Source organism: Culex pipiens, unplaced genomic scaffold, assembly GCF_016801865.2.
Source record: "Culex pipiens pallens isolate TS unplaced genomic scaffold, TS_CPP_V2 Cpp_Un0002, whole genome shotgun sequence".
Lineage (NCBI taxonomy): Eukaryota > Metazoa > Arthropoda > Insecta > Diptera > Culicidae > Culex > Culex pipiens.
Genome location: NW_026292819.1, coordinates 277667 through 295816, shown reverse-complemented (window position 1 = coordinate 295816; position 18150 = coordinate 277667). Strand labels below are relative to the sequence as shown.

At 33.8% G+C, this 18150-nt stretch overlaps 1 protein-coding gene across 2 annotated transcripts in view; it reads right to left on the bottom strand.

The window, feature by feature from the left end:
* The window catches only part of LOC120417435 (furin-like protease 2), a 128375-nt gene extending 111236 nt beyond the window's left edge, over positions 1-17139 (bottom strand). Inside the window, exons 1-2 of one of the 2 annotated variants that reach the window (XM_052711337.1) lie at positions 16971-17139; positions 8610-8804 (exon numbers count right to left, since the gene is read on the bottom strand). In XM_052711337.1, the coding sequence (XP_052567297.1) occupies positions 8610-8795 (186 nt within the window). In that variant the 5' untranslated portion in view covers positions 8796-8804; positions 16971-17139. The remainder of the gene's footprint in view (positions 1-8609; positions 8805-16970) is intronic. The other variant, XM_039579476.2, reaches the window with a different exon arrangement.
* Positions 17140-18150: the final 1011 nt, after the last annotated feature.

Here is an 18150-nt window from a genome sequence, read left to right as displayed (position 1 = left end):
ATTAATTTTAAAAATATATATAAATTATGAGAAAAATAAAACATAAGAAACAGATGTATTTAGATTTTTCCAGAAATATTCATGTACAGTGCCACAAGTAGTTTTTCTTTCGCAAAAAAATATGTCTTCAAATATCAAAAAAAGATTTTAAGAAGTTGTTTCACCTGTTCACCTGTTGAATAACTGTGCCAAATAATTTTCAAATGTTGCATTAAAAAGGAAGTGAAAAATGTGCTAAGCATACTTTCCTAAAGTTTACATCTGAAAGTATAATTGATTTTGAAGATTTTGAAGCCGACAAACTTTTGTTAATTTGAATAAAAATTGCGAAAATGAACGTTGTTCAAAGCGATTTGAATTAACAAAATTTAAAACAATTGAAGTTGAAATTTTGAATCATTACCTTTTGTATTTACGATTTATTTCTGTTCAATTCCATTTAACCCTGCAAACTCATGTCATGTTTGGCAAAGGAAAATTTTCATTCGCAGAAATTTGTCTACTCGTATTTGCTCAAATTTTCAAGCAAACACAGCCCGACATTCGCATTCGTCAACCTTGCTTGCGCATCACCAGTTTGAAATTAAATTTCATATCTAATTAGTGTTTGTCTTTTGAGAGCTTGAACTCGTCTGAATCTGACTCTCTTTATAGCTGCCAAAAAGGGCTGTTTTCCACAAGAATCCAACCTCCTGCCCAGCTCATTGTTCACCGATAATCGGCCATTACTTTCGAATGATATCCCCCTCCCCCCCTCCCGTAATTCCCGGGAATATCCGTTCCCGATCAGCGCCACCCATTATCGGGCGTAAATCATCTACGTTGGGAGGGGAAAACACACCCCGATTTTCCCAGGCTTTCCACCAACCCGACGATGGTGGAAGAATCGAAATATTTTCTTTTCTCATTCTCACCAGAGAACGGAGAAAAAAATCGTTGGCGACCGGAAGCCTTGGGTGGAGATCACTTTTCCTCCCCCTTTTTTTCGATTTTATTTATTTTTATTATTCCATTTTTCTTGGAAACACACACACTCACGTGTGTGTTTGTGTGGTGAAAAGTGGAAAACATGTAGAAATCATAAATTTTAGGGCAAACCATATCGGTGCTGGCTCGAAGAAGATATTTGGTCTGGGACGGTGAAGTGAGTTGAGTATTTTTTTTTCTGTCTGTAAGGAACGAAAAACTCTTCGAATCAAGCGTAGGAGGTGCCGAAAATCGTTTGATATCGATCGCCAAAGTATGATTTATTCGGTAAATATTTGGTAATACAACTGTATTGAGAGGTTGTCGTGTTGTATTTTTAGCTTTTGAAAGATGAAAGTTTACTGGAAACTTTATGATTGAAGTTGAATGTTCACTTTTGGACGTTTATTTTGATGCTGAAATAAAGTATCTTTTTTGAGGAAATACTCGCTTTCACTTTTGTGTTTTCATGTTAAATTTAATATTTTTTCCACTTTTTGTCATTTTCAATGTCGAAATCAGATTCACGTAGAATTAAAGCAGCATTACACCGGAAAGTTTTATGCAACATTATACTACTGCAGCATTCTGCACCAAATTCCACCTCCCACCGCGCAAAAATACTCATCACTCTTTATTTCCAACCCACCCACGCACCACCCATCATCTAAGAGCCCACTCTTCCACCTCCACCACCCACGTCAAAGGATGCTGCCCGGGAAAAACCTTCCGACCGGGTGTTTGCACATGCCAAAATAATCATAAAATTCCGACAATTTTCACCAAATAGAAGCCGCCCTTTTTCTTTTGTGCAAATGCCACTGACGCTGCTGCTTGTGCCAACAAAGTTCTGTTTGTTGTGACCTCCTCCCCGCCCCCCCCCCCCCCCCGAAAAAAGAGATAAGGTCAATATTTGCGCGCATAAAGAAGCTCACCGAGGAAGGCGATTTTTTTGTTGTTTCACTGGAAAGTTTTTCATTCGTTAGAAAAATGACGCAGAAATGAAGGATTAGAGAGGATTGAGATAGGAAGTTAACATTAACCTTCATTCAGTAAATTAAAACAAATAATAATTGCTCTTTGAAAATTATGATTTTAATAATATTCTATAAAAGCTCAATTTATAATCTACAAAAATGATCGTCAAATCAAATTTTTCATCGAAAAAAATGCATTCAAACTTTCAAATGTAAATTTACCTGAGTTCCTTAAAAAAGAAATAGTTATATATACATTTTATGAACCAACAATATTTTTTTTTTTATTTTAAAGATAATGTTAAACATACTAGAAAAAGATATGGGAAGTTCAAAATTATCACAACCTAGCTTAAGGTACTTGTATTTGACACAGCAAAAACATTTACTTAAAGAATTCACTCAAATCGATCAAATTTCGTAGTTGGAGCAATTCTCTGAGATTTCGGTCATTCGACTATTTTAGTTTTTTTAGCCCAAAGAAGCCATTTTGCATCATGAGTTTGTCCATATAATTTTCCATACAAATTTGGCAGCTGTCCATACAAAAAAATATACATTAAAATTCAAAAATTTATATGTTTTGAAGAACTTTTTTGACTTATTTGGTGTCTTGAGCAAAGTTGAACACTGTAAAAAAAAATTAGTGATTTTTAATTTAACTTTTGGTCAGTAGAAAAATCGCTTTTTCTTTATTTTTTTATTTTTTGGTATGGTTTAGGGGACATTTAATGCAAACTTTTCTGAAATTTACAGAATTTGCAAAAAATCTTTGACCGAGTTATGATTTTTGAACATTTTTTAACTTTGTTTCTCGATGTGAAATCGAATTTGCAATCAAAAAATACTTCAATGAAATTTGTTTAAAGTGCACCGCTTTCAAGTTATAGCCATTTGTTGGTAACTTTTTTGAGAATAGTCGTGGTATTTTTTTTAATTAGTGCCCCTAAATGCAATTTTGAAAATAGTATTTTTGAAAAGCTGAGAAAATTCTTTACATAAATGGCAATATCTAAGCAGCTTGGGGTCGTATCAACATTATTCAAAAAAGCAAAATATTGAGAATTTGCTCAGCTTTTGACAAGTATTTTTTTTTAAGTTCCACACATGAGTACTAAATTTTAAAAAATAAATAAATACGACTATTCTCAAAAAAGTTACCTAAAAATAGCTTTACCTTGAAACGGTGCACTTTATCCATTTTTCACTGAAGTACTTTTGGTTGCAAATTCGATTTTACACCGAAAAGTGAAGCTCAAAAATGTTTGCGACCAATTTTTTTTGATCTTTTGAAAAAAAATCAGAACTGATTCAAAAATAAATAACTCGGTCAAAGATTTTTTTAACATTCTGGAAATTTCTAAATAGTTGGCTTTTAATGTTAAGGGACATTACATGTATAGAAAAAAAATTAAATTGTATTTTTTTTGCAAATCAAAAAAGTTAAATGTAATACCACCAAAAAAAAATTACCGTGTTCAACATTGCACAAGACATCAAATCAATCAAAAAAATTCTTCAAAAGATACAAATTTTTGAATTTCCATTTATCATTTTTGTATGGACAGCTGCCAAATTTGTATGGAAATTATATGGACAAGCTAGGCAACTGGTAGATCTTTAAACTAAAATTTCAACAATTATTTAATGCTGATAAAAATTTGAATGCTTTAAAATTCTTATCGATTACAAAGTATTCAAGTGATCATCAATTTCCACATTTAAATCTTTCGAGACCAAAATATGATTTTTTTTTTCAATTTCGGGAATCTTCAGGACAAATGATAAAAATTCCTCTGATCAACATTTGATTTGTTCTTTTTTGTATGGAAAGTGTCCACGTGGTTTATGAATGGTCCACAGGTTGTTTTTATAATCTTGAAATGAATTTATCGTAGTTCAGGATTAGCTGATCATAATTTGTATAGATTTAGATTGTAAACAACAAAATACTTAAAAAAAATAATTTTGGAATAAAATATGGATAAATAAAATTAGGATCATCTAGACATTCTTACAAATCACTGGAAACAAGAATCGTCCCAATTAATAAGTAAAGGGTGTAATATGGTTGTATGGAAAAAATTAGAGTTGTCCAAATTTAGTGAGCACATCACTTTTTCAGTTCCTATTAGGGTCCTCAATAACTCCTCAAAGTTTGGGACCGATTGGTTTAGTCCTCACTTTGCGCAAAGCGATTCAATTTTCCATATAAATTTGTATGGAGAAAACCATTTTTTTGGATTTTGATATTTATTAAATCCACGTTTCATGCTATATCAAAACCGGACTCATATTCGGATGCTCTGGAATCTGCTCTACAACTTTTCAGAAGAGAGCATGGTGCTAGCTGGGTGTACCCCATTTGGCATAATGGACATTTGGCATAACGGGTTTTCAAGATGGACGTTTGGCATAATGGACGTTTGGCATAATTGGTCCAAGACATCAGGGACGTTTGGCATAATGGACATTTGGCATAATGGACGTTTGGCATAATTCGTTCAAAACCCATCAAGGACGTTTGGCATAATGGACGTTTGGCATAATGGACGTTTGGCATAATTTTTGCTAGCTATTTTTTTCCTTTTTTCTAAGCAGATAACTTTACTTTAAAAATGATTTTTGTTTTCAAGAAATCTAGTATCTTTGTCATTTTCTCCCAATAGATGTATTTTTTTTCCTTTTTTTTCTTAATAAAGCTTGAAAATGCAATTTTTCATAAATATAAAATGCATTTTTTCATAAATATATAATATTGAGATTTGTCTTCTTTTGAAATATTTTGCAGCTAATTTTTTGTATTCAATTATTCCTTCTTTTATTTTAAATTCAACCTAACAAAGTGATGTAAGTTTTGCCAGTCTTTGAAATTTAGCAATAAAGATTTTATACTGTTTACCCTTTTCCCTCCTTTTTCAAATTCAACCTAAAGAATGTATGTACATTTTGCTCTTCTTTAACGAAATGCACTTAAATTTTTTAAAGCAATTTGCTCTTCTTTTATTTCAAAGCTAAAATAAGGTAAAATCTCTCAAAAAATGTGCAGTTATGCAATTTTTTCTTCTTTAATATTCATCCTTAATAAGGGATGTACATTTTTTCTTTCTTTAAATATTTGACAAATGAGTTATGAAATTTTTCCTTCTTTTATTTTAAATTCAACTTTTAGAAGGGAAAATCTCTAAAAACAATACTTTTTTAATATTTGACAATTAACTTCGGTTATGAAATTTTTTATAACATTTATATTTATTTATATAAAATTTAACTTATGGAAGGAAAAGTAAACTTAAAGATTCACTTTTTGACACTCTTTAAATGTTTGACTATCGCAAAATTTTTATGTTTTTCACCTACCTCTCTTAAAAATAACATTTAATCAGCATTTATTTTTTTTGGGCAGTTGTCCCTTCTTTAAGATTAGTATTGAATAAATAAAAGAAGGGAAAATTCCATAAACAACTTTATTGCAAAAATTTAACCAACAGAGAAAAAATGTGCAGAAATTATATAAATGTTTAAAGACAACATCTATAAGAGAATTTCCCTTCTTCAAGTTAAATATAAAAAATGATGGGAAAATTGAATAAAAAAACTTAATTGCAAAATATTTAAAGAAAAGCAACATCGACATCCATTCACCCAAAATACAGGATCGAGAGTATAATTCCATCAAAATTTATAGAGAGCTCAATGCTAAACTCGATAGAATAATGGTACCAACTCACACCTGCAAAACAATTAATTTAATTAATTAATTGAAACAGTAAATCTGCAACAAGAGTCATACATCGAAATCTGACAACTCTTGTGTCACCAAGCTGCTGTGGCCAAGGCAGTTTAGTCATTGAGTTAGTCTATTAAAGGTCTCTGGTTCAGTTCCCGTAGAGAACACTTTTTGTTTTGAAGGATGAACTTTTTCTTGAAAATGGACTCGAGGGCATAATTCTCTCGGTCATCTAGAACTGTGTTCTCTATGTCTGTGAATCATTCCGCTAGTCTCGTGTCGGATGAGTGCTGCCCAGTTCTGGGGTTTCTTTAGATTAAATTCGAAAAAGAAGGGAAAAATGTGAATTTATTTAGAGATTTCCTTCTTCAAGTAAAATTTTGATCAAAAGAAGGGAAAATTGCATTATAAAAGCTCAATTGTCGAAAATTTGAAGTGGTTTTTCTCATCATGAATTTCATATAAAAGGGAAAATTTCATTTAAAAAATTACTGCTAATTATATTGAAAGGGGAAAAATCTTAAGCTAACAAGAGATATTTTCTTCTTTATACTAATTATTTAATAAAAATATCAAAATTTCATTGAAAAGATTTATTGTGAATTATTCAAAAAGGAAAGAATTGACTATTGGGGAAAAAATATAGAGATACCTATTTTTTTATAGAAAAAAGAGATTATCTCTTAAAGTAATATAAAAAAGGTAAAAAATATACATTTTCGTTCGTGAAAATGACAAATACTTAATAAAAAAAAAAGCTAGTAATAATTATGCCAAACGTCCATTATGCCAAACGTCCTTGATGGTTTTTGAACGAATTATGCCAAACGTCCATTATGCCAAATGTCCATTATGCCAAACGTCCCTGATGTCTTGGACCAATTATGCCAAACGTCCATTATGCCAAACGTCCATCTTGAAAATCCGTTATGCCAAATGTCCATTATGCCAAATGGGGTACACCCGTGCTAGCTTTCCCCTAAAAAAAGATACAGCGTGTTCAAAACTCGTCTAAAACGTGTTTTTTGCTCGAAAATCACGTTTTAGACGAGTTTTGAGGGCGCTATATCTTCTTTCAGGAGCAAGTTAGCACCATACTCTTTTCGGAAAAGTTGTAGAGCACCTTCCAGAGCATCCGAATATGAGTCCGGTTTTGATATGGCATGAAACGTGGATTTAATAAATATCAAAATCAAAAAAAAATAGTTTTCTCCATACAAATTTATATAGAAAATTGAATCGCTTTGCGCAAAGTGAGGACTAAACCAATCGATCCCAAACTTGGAGGAGTTGTATAGGACCCCAAAAGGAACTGAAAAAGTGCTGTGCTGGAAAATCGATTTTGATATTACACCCTATTGAGTAATGCCCTAGAACCAGCGAGTTGAAGTTGCCGTTCCACCTTTTTTGAGAGGCTTGGGCGTCCGTGTAAGTTGGACATGCGTTGGGCGTTCCAGTGTTAAAAACGTTACAAAATTTGTCGGATTTTTTATAATCATCTTATTCCAGGTCTTGACTGAGACTTTGATAGAACAAGTTTTTAAAAATATCCTGTTTTTTAATGTAAAAAAATGATTTCAAAATTTTTGATTTTCAGTAAGTTCTACTCAACTAGTGGGGCAAGACAAACAACCCGTTGGGGCAAGAGGAACAATGCATGAAACAACATGTTAATTTGCTAACAATTGAATTGTTATTATTTAGATACATGAGATAAAAATTTATTTGAAACGTTTCTTTCATTTTTAGATAAAAAATAATATTTTACTAAAAATTTCATCGTTTTGAGAAAAAATTATTACTAAGAAGATAAAAAGTAAATTTTCATGATATCACTATATTTTGTATGGATTTTTTTTAACAATTGTTTATCAGTTTTTAAGTACTTTTATGTATAAATTTCACAATACAATATGTTATGCAGCAATTCGTATTTTTTTCCATACTAAAAATCCATGTGGTACACTTGCCCCACCTGAACATGATTTTTCAAAAGCTCTCAACAAAAATAACCAAAAGTTAAATCAAACTTTATAATAGAAGCAAGACATTAGTAGGGACACTTTGATCTAGGAAAAATATCATTTTGATAAAATGAACCTTAAATTAAACCCCAAGCCTGATTTTGTACTTTCCAAATATTATAAGAAAACAAAGGTATTGAAAAAAACTTCATTCAATCTTATGCCCAGTGGCGTTTACGTCAATTTGGCGGTTATGTGGCAGTAGAACCAGCTAATTGCATTGCTAGCAACAATTCCTCATACTGGAAATAATCAAAATTGTAAAAATTACTGCCGTACGAGCGATTGTTCCTCTTGCCCCATATGGACGTCTTGCCCCACCTTCCCATATGTAACTGTGTCTTTTTTGAGCCAAATCGTTCAAGGTTAAAGGGTTGCTATACATCGTTAAAGTTGGTGATCGAATCGTTTTGCACTCTTCAACAAAGTTGATTGTCATAAAATTTTACATAAGAATCTCATAGTTGACAATGAATCGACACATTTAACGCCACTTTTCGGCAGAATTATGATTTTTCTCTTTACGAATTTTCCCATATAAACTGCAACGATAAGAAGCTACCCCTCTTAACCGATTTGGCTCAAAATTGGCGCAGTTACTTTTTTTCCCTAAAAAATCGAGGCAAGGGGTAGCTTTTAAGATTTTTCAATATTTAAAATTTATCTTGTCACCCTTATGTATTTCTGATAGCCGAAATGTTGTTGGTCTTTGTAATTAATTCAGTAATCTATCATAACATGTGTGTAGTTCGTTTGTTGAAAAACCAGCCCCGAAAGCTCCCCACACTGCAAGCCACAAGCTTTTCTTACCAGCGCCCACCAAAAGCAGAACTCCCTCGCAAACTGGCGAGCTGTGAATCACCAATATCCATGAGCAGGTGCGAAAGGGTAAAAGGACGATACAACACATACTCTACTCACCAGGTACCACTGCTCCTTGAAGAGCGGATCGGGGAAGATGTTGTGCGAGCCCGTGTCCCGATAGTTGACCCGCTGGCTGCCGGGGGCGATCGAACGTGGGTCCGGAAACCGGACAAAGTCCTGGTCGAAGGTGGAGTAGTCGCGCTTTTTACGAATCTTTTCGTGCTGCTGCTGCATCCATCGCACCTGGAGGAGAGGGGGGAAAACGAAGGAGGAAAATTTGTTATCTAAATGTTTGTGTTTTACTTTACTCCGAAAAGCTTTTTGTTTGCGCGAAAAACAGATTTTCTTTTGAACCTTTTCGAAAACTCGCAGATCTTTCCCGATAACGATCAAAAGTAATTTGCACAAAAGAAATGCTTCACCACGTTCAATGTTTTCCCATTTTGGGCATAAACATTTCCCAAGAAAAGAACCCCTCCCCCCTCTTCGACACTTTCAATAGCATTTGCCAAACCAAAATAAGTATATCTTCCCAATAAAGGAATCAAAAGGAACCCCCCTCGCCAATTCGTCGGACCAAACCATTCAGATAAGATAATTTAATTCCACTTCAATGGGAAAAGTGGCAGCCGTCGTCGTCGCGCGCTTTTCAAACCACAAGTGATGGACAAACAAAAAAAACTGTTTTTTCCCCACCAGCTACGGGGGGTGGCGGGATGAAACCATGATGATGAGAGCCTTTTCGATAAAAATCTCGCGCAACCCCGACCCCGTCTCCCACGCGGAACGGTTTTGATGAAAAACACCTTCCGGAAAATGAGTGGGAAATTGCGAGATGGGGGTTGGATTTTTTTTTTAAGTGAATCACTTAGAAGTGATATTTAATTCAAACAACTTTGTACAAGACACTCAATTTAGAAAAATGCATTTGTGCAAAGCTTCAACTATCAGTTTTTTAACGTAGCAATTCAAGGTTAATTTTAAGCATAAGCATAAGCATAAGCATAAGCATAGGTGCCGTAGCAATTCAAGGTTAATTTTTGTGGAAAAGACATTTAGAGCTCTAAAAACAAAAAAAAATCCTATTTGAAAAGTCAATTTGTACTCAAGTATCCAAAAATAGAGCTAATTTTTTGGGCTCTAAAAGTCCCCGAACAACATTTGTTTTCTCTAAAACTTAACTTTGAATTGCTAAGTTCTAAAAACTTGTCCTAAATTTGGCTTAGATTACAAAATAAAATTTTAGTGTCTTAGACAAGGTTGCTTTAACTCATAAGTCCAACGACTTTCAGAAAGACGAAAAAATCCCAAATATATTCCTGGAAAGTTAAATTTCAAAAGCACCCTAATCGTAAGCTCCCCTTATTTCAAACCAAGCCAAAACTTGCCTTTTGCAATTTGCAACAACTGTTTACTAGACAAAAAACTCAAAATCTTCAGCATTTTTTGTAAAATTCTGAGCTACTATGCATTGGTCCAATCTTTAATGTTTTCGAAGCACATTTTAGAGACTCAGAGTCATTGGAAAAGTACACACAATGTTTTTCCAAATCAAATAATATAAATATAAAATATTCAAAAATTTATTATTTTTAGGGAATCCTAATCTTGTAGTGCCCAGTCTTCAAAAATTAAAATGTTACAGGTATAATTTATCTTCCTAAAAAAACAAACATAGCATTCGAATGTAGCTTTATCTCAGAATCAACATCATCCAAGAAACACTTTACAGCCACCAAAAGCAAAAAATAAAAATGAAAGCCATCATTATTTCTAAAAAAATCTTAAGATTTTTTAATAAAACCAAAGACGCTTTAAAAAAATCTGAACGGAAGGTAATGCATCTTCGGACGCCTAGGAATGAGCAGAAACTTGCAACAGAGACCACAAAAGACCCGGGGTCGTTAAAAAGGATTGCCTTGCTTTGTAGCTTTTTGAAAAAAAATCGTTCTGTGATTTTTCGGGCAGATTTTGTATTTAATTCAACTTCTTTCCTTTTATAAAATTAACCATACATTTGGAATTTCACAATTTTTAATGTTTTTTTTTATTTTCAATATCGATGTGGTGTCTTTGTAAAATTGTAGGTTATGATCAATGCTTTCTGGATTTTTTATCAGAATTGTTCAGAAAAAGCTGATTTTTTTAAATTTAAAGATATTTTCATAGATAAAGGCACAAAATTTTACAAAACTTTTATTCAAAACTTAAAATATAATCAACAATTTCAAAATTACCGCGATTTGCAAAAAGTGGACATTGCATACTTTAAAAAAATTACTTCTCAGCAACCACCAGTCCGATCAAAAAGTAAAGTAAACTAAATTCTAAGCATACAGTCATGCCCCAGTTTTGCACGCCTCGGTTTTGCACTTACCCGGTTTTGATTCGTTCAGCTGCCTCGGTTAAGCACAGTCCACTGCTTAACTGAAGCACAGAGCTTATGGGATTTTGGCTACATGGGAAACATAGTCTATAATCACCAAATTATAGAACTTTGGAAATCGGATGATGGCAGCTATCCATTGCAATTATAATTACATGAAAATTTTCACAAAAGTACGTTTTTTCCTGTATTTTTAAAATGCCACTTTTTTCTCTTCAAAGACCTCAAAATAATTGTTTTTTGCAATATCAAATGTCCGGGATTTTTTTTATAAACTTCGAATGTTAAACAACAGTTTTGGAAACACTTAAAATTTTCACAAAACTACAAAATTTGAAAAAAAAAACTACGAATTTTTGAAAAAAATCGCAAAATATCAGTATTTTACCCGTTACCAAACGATCGAAATTTTGTCATACATTTCGAAGGTAATGATTTTTTTATTGAAAATACAAAAAAAATTCACAAAACTACGTATTTTCGAAAAAATACACGAAATTTCAGTTTTTCACTATTGGTGGTGGTTTTCAAACGATCGGATTTTGTCATACATTTCGAATGTAATAACAACATTTTTTGAAAATACTCAATATTTTCACAAAACTACGTATTTTCGAAAAAATACGCAAAATTTTAGTTTTTCTTAAAATGGGATTTTTTCATACACTTCAAATGTACATACATACTTTTTTGAAAATACTCAAAATTTTCACAAAACTACGTGATTTTGAAGAAATGCACAAATTTTCAGTTATTGCTACCCATATCGTGAAAAACTAAAATTTTGAGTATTTAAAAAATATGTTGTCTTAACATTCGAAATATATGAAAGAAATGTCGATCATTTGTGATACGCACGCACGGAAAAACGGAAATTTTGAATATTTTTTTTCGAAAATATGACAAAACTTTCACAAAACTACGTATTTTCGAAAAAATACTCAAAATTTCAGTTTTTCACAATATGGTTTTCAAACGATCGGATTTTGTCATACATTTCGAATGTAATAACAACATTTTTTGAAAATATTCAAAATTTTCACAAAACTACGTATTTTCGAAAAAATACGCAAAATTTCAGTTTTTTTTTAAATGGGTATCAAACGATCGAGATTTTTTCATACATTTCAAATGTAAAAAGAAACTTTTTTGAAAATACTCAAAATTTTCACATTCGAAATTTTTGAAAAAAATCCAAATATTTCTTAAGCATATCGTGAAAAACTTAAATTTTGGGTTTTTTCCGCCAATTCGTAGCGACATAAACTTTCAAAAATATTTGCAACGGCCTTAAAGTCATAAAAAAATCGAAGATGATTTTCCATGTACGTTTTTTTCTTTCTTAAAAGTCTTAATCATAAATTCAAATTTTGCCGAAGACCCCAAGCCGATGAAAAAATCTCTTCTCAAGATACAAATATTCGAATATTATTACGACGATTTTTTTATGAGCAGCCCGCAAAATTGCAAATGGCTTCTTTTTTTGACAAAGTTGCATCAAAATAAAAAAAAATAATAAAAAATGAATAGTTCGATAAACTGAAAATTACCGAAATCGGTAAAAACTTAACGAATTTCGGTAATAAACTCATTATTGTCCAACCTACAATCGAAATTCGGTAAATCGTTGCTAATTTTGACAGATGGTTTATCGATATCAATTTTACCGATTTAAATTTTACCGATTTTTCAACTACTGAATTCGGTAAAAAAAATCTAAGTGTGAATACAAAAAAAAGAGCAGTAAATAGGCAAAAGGTTGTTGAAAAGTCATAAAACTTACAAAAAAAACATCTGCTTAAAAATGTATTAAACATTTTTGAAGGAAACATAAAACGAGAGAATAATATTTTTAAAAAACAATTTTTAAAAATTATCTCTTGAAAATAAATAGCAAGTGAACTTGCTTTAAAGTTTCAACAAGTTCCGACATTCTTATTTCGGGCTACGGAAAAAAAAACAATGAATTTTTCTTTTGGGTATAAACGACAAGGATTTTGATGAAAATTGCTGCTAAAGTTGGATAAAAAATATAAATCAATTTTATATTTATTTAATAATATAATAATTGGATTATTTAACTTAAATCTCAGTACCGTCATTGGGGGTGACTTTGGGTCAAAAAACGATACACCTCTTGTAATTTCTTAATAACAAAAACAATTTAAATAACAACGAAAATCTTTCAACGTAGATGCGTTTTTAGATATTTTACTAACATTTTCCCAAAATATGATGGATTTTGATGAACACTACCTTAAATGCCAATAGTTTGAAAATTGACCCAATCTCACCCCTTAGATTGGGCCAAATGAATCTAAAATGATGCTCAAATACAACGATATGGTAAAAACAGGTCATCCAACAGTGTTTCTTGTGTGAAGGAATCGTATTGACATGCTACAATGTTTGAAGTGGAGATTTTCAAACATTTGGGTAGTTTTCGAGCAATTCCAACAGAAAAATTAGAAAAATATTTTTCGAGAAGAAATTTTTGGCCAAAAACGTACCTCAAATTTAGACAGCTGCCAAAATAACAGGATTTGTTCTAGGAATGGGATTTTTTTCAGCGAAGTCATCTTAAGATGTCCCTTACACAACCCCTTTTAACAGAATTCAGTTTCATTGAGAAGAATCTGAGAAATGGGAAAATCCGTCAAAAATCACTTTGACCCAATCTCACCCCAGACTCAATGTCACCCCCACTGACGGTACTAAATTTCTATAACCATAACTAAGGCTACCAACTTTTGCTGAGCAAAAATCCGTACAAAAATTTTCGTGTATTTTGCCATTCTGTAGTGCTGTAGATGTTGTGAAGATATAGTTAGTGACGCGCATTCCCCGATAGAAGTGTTTTCCAGATATGTTTTGCTGTTTTAAAAGGCATTCCATGCATTTTTGTTTTTGCAGCATGTGTTGTTTGTTTTTATTTACACGTAGCTTTTTCGCTACGTTTCATTTCCACCGTTCCTTCGAGTTGGCAATTTGACAACAAGTCAATGAAAGCTTCTGCTCTGTTTGCTGAGAGTGAGCTTTTGTGCAGTGGTGTCAGATTGATTTAGTGAGTTCATTTTGCTTGAAAAGGTGAAATCGGTGAGTTAGCAGTCCTACAGAGTGAAGTTTGATGAATGTGCGACATGCTCCATTCAGGCTTTTTGAGTGTATTAAAAATTATATTAAGGAAGAACCGATGCAGTTTGGAAAAATATAGTGATAAAGAAGAAGAAAAGAAAGTTTCGCACTGCCAGGGGTAATGAAAATAGGTGAAGCTTTTTTGGTATACGTTGGTTCAAGTTTGATGCTACGGTGCATCAGTGCTTTCGCATTGGTGCAAGGAGGAGCACCCGAGAGCTGTAAGCGGCGGTGCTGGCGCGGTTCCGGTCGACGGGAGCATGACTTGCTGAGGTTGGAGAGAGAAGTTTTTGCTCTCTCGAGCGAGCTTTGCAGCGTGTTCGTGGATGCCAAATCATTGATGTGGAAATCTGCATCAATGAGGAAAAAGTCTGCAAATGCCTTGGAAGCCGTCTTTGCAGACTCAGCTGTATTAACATTATTCCTGGTGAGTTTGTTCCATTTAAAGCTCAGTGTGTGTGGATGTGAATGACTGTATGTGTGTATGGAAGTGTGAGAAAAGAGAGCAAAATGGAACTGTTGTGGTTATCTAAATCCTAATGCTAATGTTCTTCTTCATCATTTTCTTCTTTTCTTATTACTATAAACTTTTAATTGTATTCTATACTAATACGAAGTTAGGGGGTGTTCTTTTATTACGTAACGCAATAACGGGGGTAGTGGGGTATCAGTGTCTGCTACGAAATGTTACGAAAATTGGGTAGGGGAGAGTGACGAAAAATGCTGTTACGTAACGCAAAATTTTCATATAAGTACTCATAAAAATTTGCAAAAAGACCTTTCGTTACGCGTTACAGGGGGGGTAGGGGGGATCGCTCATCTGTTACGATTTGTTACGAAGGGGGGGAGGGGGGGTCAAAAATACTAAATTTTGCGCTACGCAATAAAAGAACTCCGGTCATGCTTGCTCATACTTGGCTAAGGGAGCGTTCTTTTATTACGTAACGCAGTTGGGGGAGAGGGGGGTCGGAGGTCGTGTTACGCTCAATACAAAATTTTTAAAATTTGTATGGAAATTTTGTTACGAGGGGGGAGTCTAAAAAAAACGATGTTTTGCGTTACGTAATAAAAGAACGCTCCCTAATCATCCCAATTTATTACATCACTCTTTAATTTCTATTTAACAATAATTTCTCCGCTAAAAAAATTCTTCTTTTCTTTTGATTATAATTTTTCACAAAGTTGTTTTTTAAAGAAACTATCTCGTGTAGAATCGAGTCTTTAATGCTCTTTTATTTTCTTAATTTTCTTTCTCTATCAAATCTTTACCTTTGCCTACTGCCGGTTCGCGTCGCGTCCGTCGCGCTTAATTTTCGTCGTCGTCGACTTGTTTGTTGTCTCCCCTTATATGTGCGTGCATTCTTATTTTCATTTTATGAGTGTTCCTTCCGGGCGGTTTGCGTGATTTGACAATTGATTTTGTGCATTCTGCCGGATTTGCCGTGACCGTCGGGTTTGTAGAATTTTAAGTTTATTACAGATGAAATTCGTTAAATACAGACATCTCGTCATCGCCGCGTTTTTGATTAAAGATCGATCGTTAAATAAAAGCTATTTTTGGTATTATAGCCTTTGTTTTCAATTATCTCTTCACGATTTCGCGATTTCAATAGATTCCCTTCCGTTATGTAGCATTTATGTCGCATCGCAGATTGTCACGATCGTACGCTTTACGTTTAATTAAATAATCAAGTATGTAGATCGCTCCAAATCACTCACTGAGATTAATATTTTACCCTCTTTTTACATATCGCTTTGGTTTTATCTTTCCACAGCCGGCTGTCTAAGATCAAACCGTTGATATAAAATTCAACATATAAACGGGAACTGTCTCAACAGCAGCATCCGATTGCTTGCCTTGAGAATAATACATCATCCCTCCAAACAAAACATTCGATTTTGGGTCGCATCATCATCTTCTATGATGAATCCTGACCAAACACCCTATCCTACTAACAAATTTTCAGGTTCCTGGCGCTGGTGGGGTGTAAGCACAGAGTAAATCAGCTGCCCTAGTAGCAACCTGCGCTAACTAACATTCCCGTCCCTTAAACTCGAGGTCTACAAACTGACATGGCGGGCGCCGTTGGTGGCCAATGACTGTTACCTATTCGCAACTGATCTAGCTTTGGCAATCATGGTGTTTTATCTTTTCAGCGCATTCATACATGCTGTTGATAAGGGAAACACCACTAGATCGTCGAAGCCTATGATCAGTAGTGCTGAAAGGATATTACGGTTCTGTTCAGCAACGGAGGGGCAACCATGGGTGATCTCTCATGCTCATGCTCATGCTCATGCATGCTCATGCAAAAATCCGTACACTTTGCCGATATGACACCATGGTATAACAAAAACTGTCAATAAATGATTTAGATAAATTAAATTTAATATATTTGAGAATTAAAAATATAAAACTGTGTCGTTTTAACAGCTAACAATTTTCACAAAATGCTATCAGAGTGCGTATGACTTGCACGTTTAAAAGTATTCATAAAATAAACCGTGATGTTATGTTATGTTTTTAATTTTTTTTGTTAAACTATTAAAAGTTTACGAAATGTCAAGTTTGCTTTTACGAATAATATTGTTCTTAGTGTTTTCACGAACACTTTTCCAGAGTTTAAAAAAACTCCAGATTTTAACATCTGTTAAAAATCCGCGAAGAGGTTCGAAAACCCGTATGGTAAGGAAAAAATCCGAACAGTTGGTAGCCTTAACCATAACATATCCATTTGTATTTGATTTTTCATTTTATTCTAACAATTTGCTCCAAATTTTCAAGTATTGATCTCTAAGTATAAATTTCCTTCAATTTACCGGTGATTTTATACCATTCGCCTCGCCACTTTAATCAGTTTAAAAACAAACCCCAAACCCCAACTTACCTCCGGCTCGGTGTTGAGTGCGTTGTGGTGAACTTCGCTTCTGTCGAGCGACCGCTTCCTGACGTGGCTGTGGTGAAATAAATAATATCCTTTGAGGGGACCGATCTGGAAAAAGAGATAGCAAAAGCAGGAAGAAGAAGAAAAAAATCCATTAGAAATCGAAATCAGCGTGGGTGGTGCCTGCTACAGGAAAAAGCTGATGTTTTTATTCATTATTCGTAATTTCCTGATCGGGGGAAAAACAGCAGCGGCGAAGAATCTGGCTGGGTTGATATTGGTTCAGGGAAATAGGAAAGGAGGGTAAAGTTGAAAAACACTGCTCGAGGGAGAACTTTTAATCTCTATGTAAATTGGAAATTGAGAATCGAACCCGCGCTTCAAATTGGATCAGTGCCGGGAGGAATAATTTCGCGGGATTACGAGGAATGGTTCACGCCGGGGTGTACAGCATCAATTACTCAAATCTAGGAAATAACAATTGCAGTAAAATTTGTTGGAATTGACAAATTACTATAGTTTTTTTTGTTTGAGTTGGTGATTATTTCAAGGGATCCAGTTTCAATTTTATCTGACCCAATCCAAATTGCTACATAGCAACTTCCTTAGAAAAAATGGTGTCACCCCAAACTTCGTTGGCTTTCCCCCCAAAAAAAAACCCGCACGGGAAGTCATTTTCCACTCATTCACACGTTGCTGTCATTGGCACCCAGTTCCTTCGCTTTGCTGACAACACCAAATAAATCTTTCACCATGTTTGTTTTTCTTGGACCAGACTTCCCATGCCACTCCAAACCAGCCCCCACCCACTTGCTCAAACATTGACAAGCGAGAGAAAGAGCTTCGAACTGCTGCTGCTGGAAACCATACACCACCAACATGTCGAAATTTGTTCCCTCTTTTTTGTTGTGGGTTACAGTTTGTGACAAAATTGTAACCATTGGACGGGAAAGATTAGAAAATTGTGTGTATGAGTAATTTTAAAATTGAAATTTTATTCAACACTGGAATGCCCAGCGCATCTCAAACTTACACGGAATGGTTCTCGAGCAAACTCAACCAAACGGGACGATTCCTTTTACCAGTGATTTCTAGATGATCCTAGAACTATGCAGAACTTGTTTTGATCAAATCTGCTATTTTTGCGGTCAAATACATCGTTCCAATTTTTATAAGCTTGCTT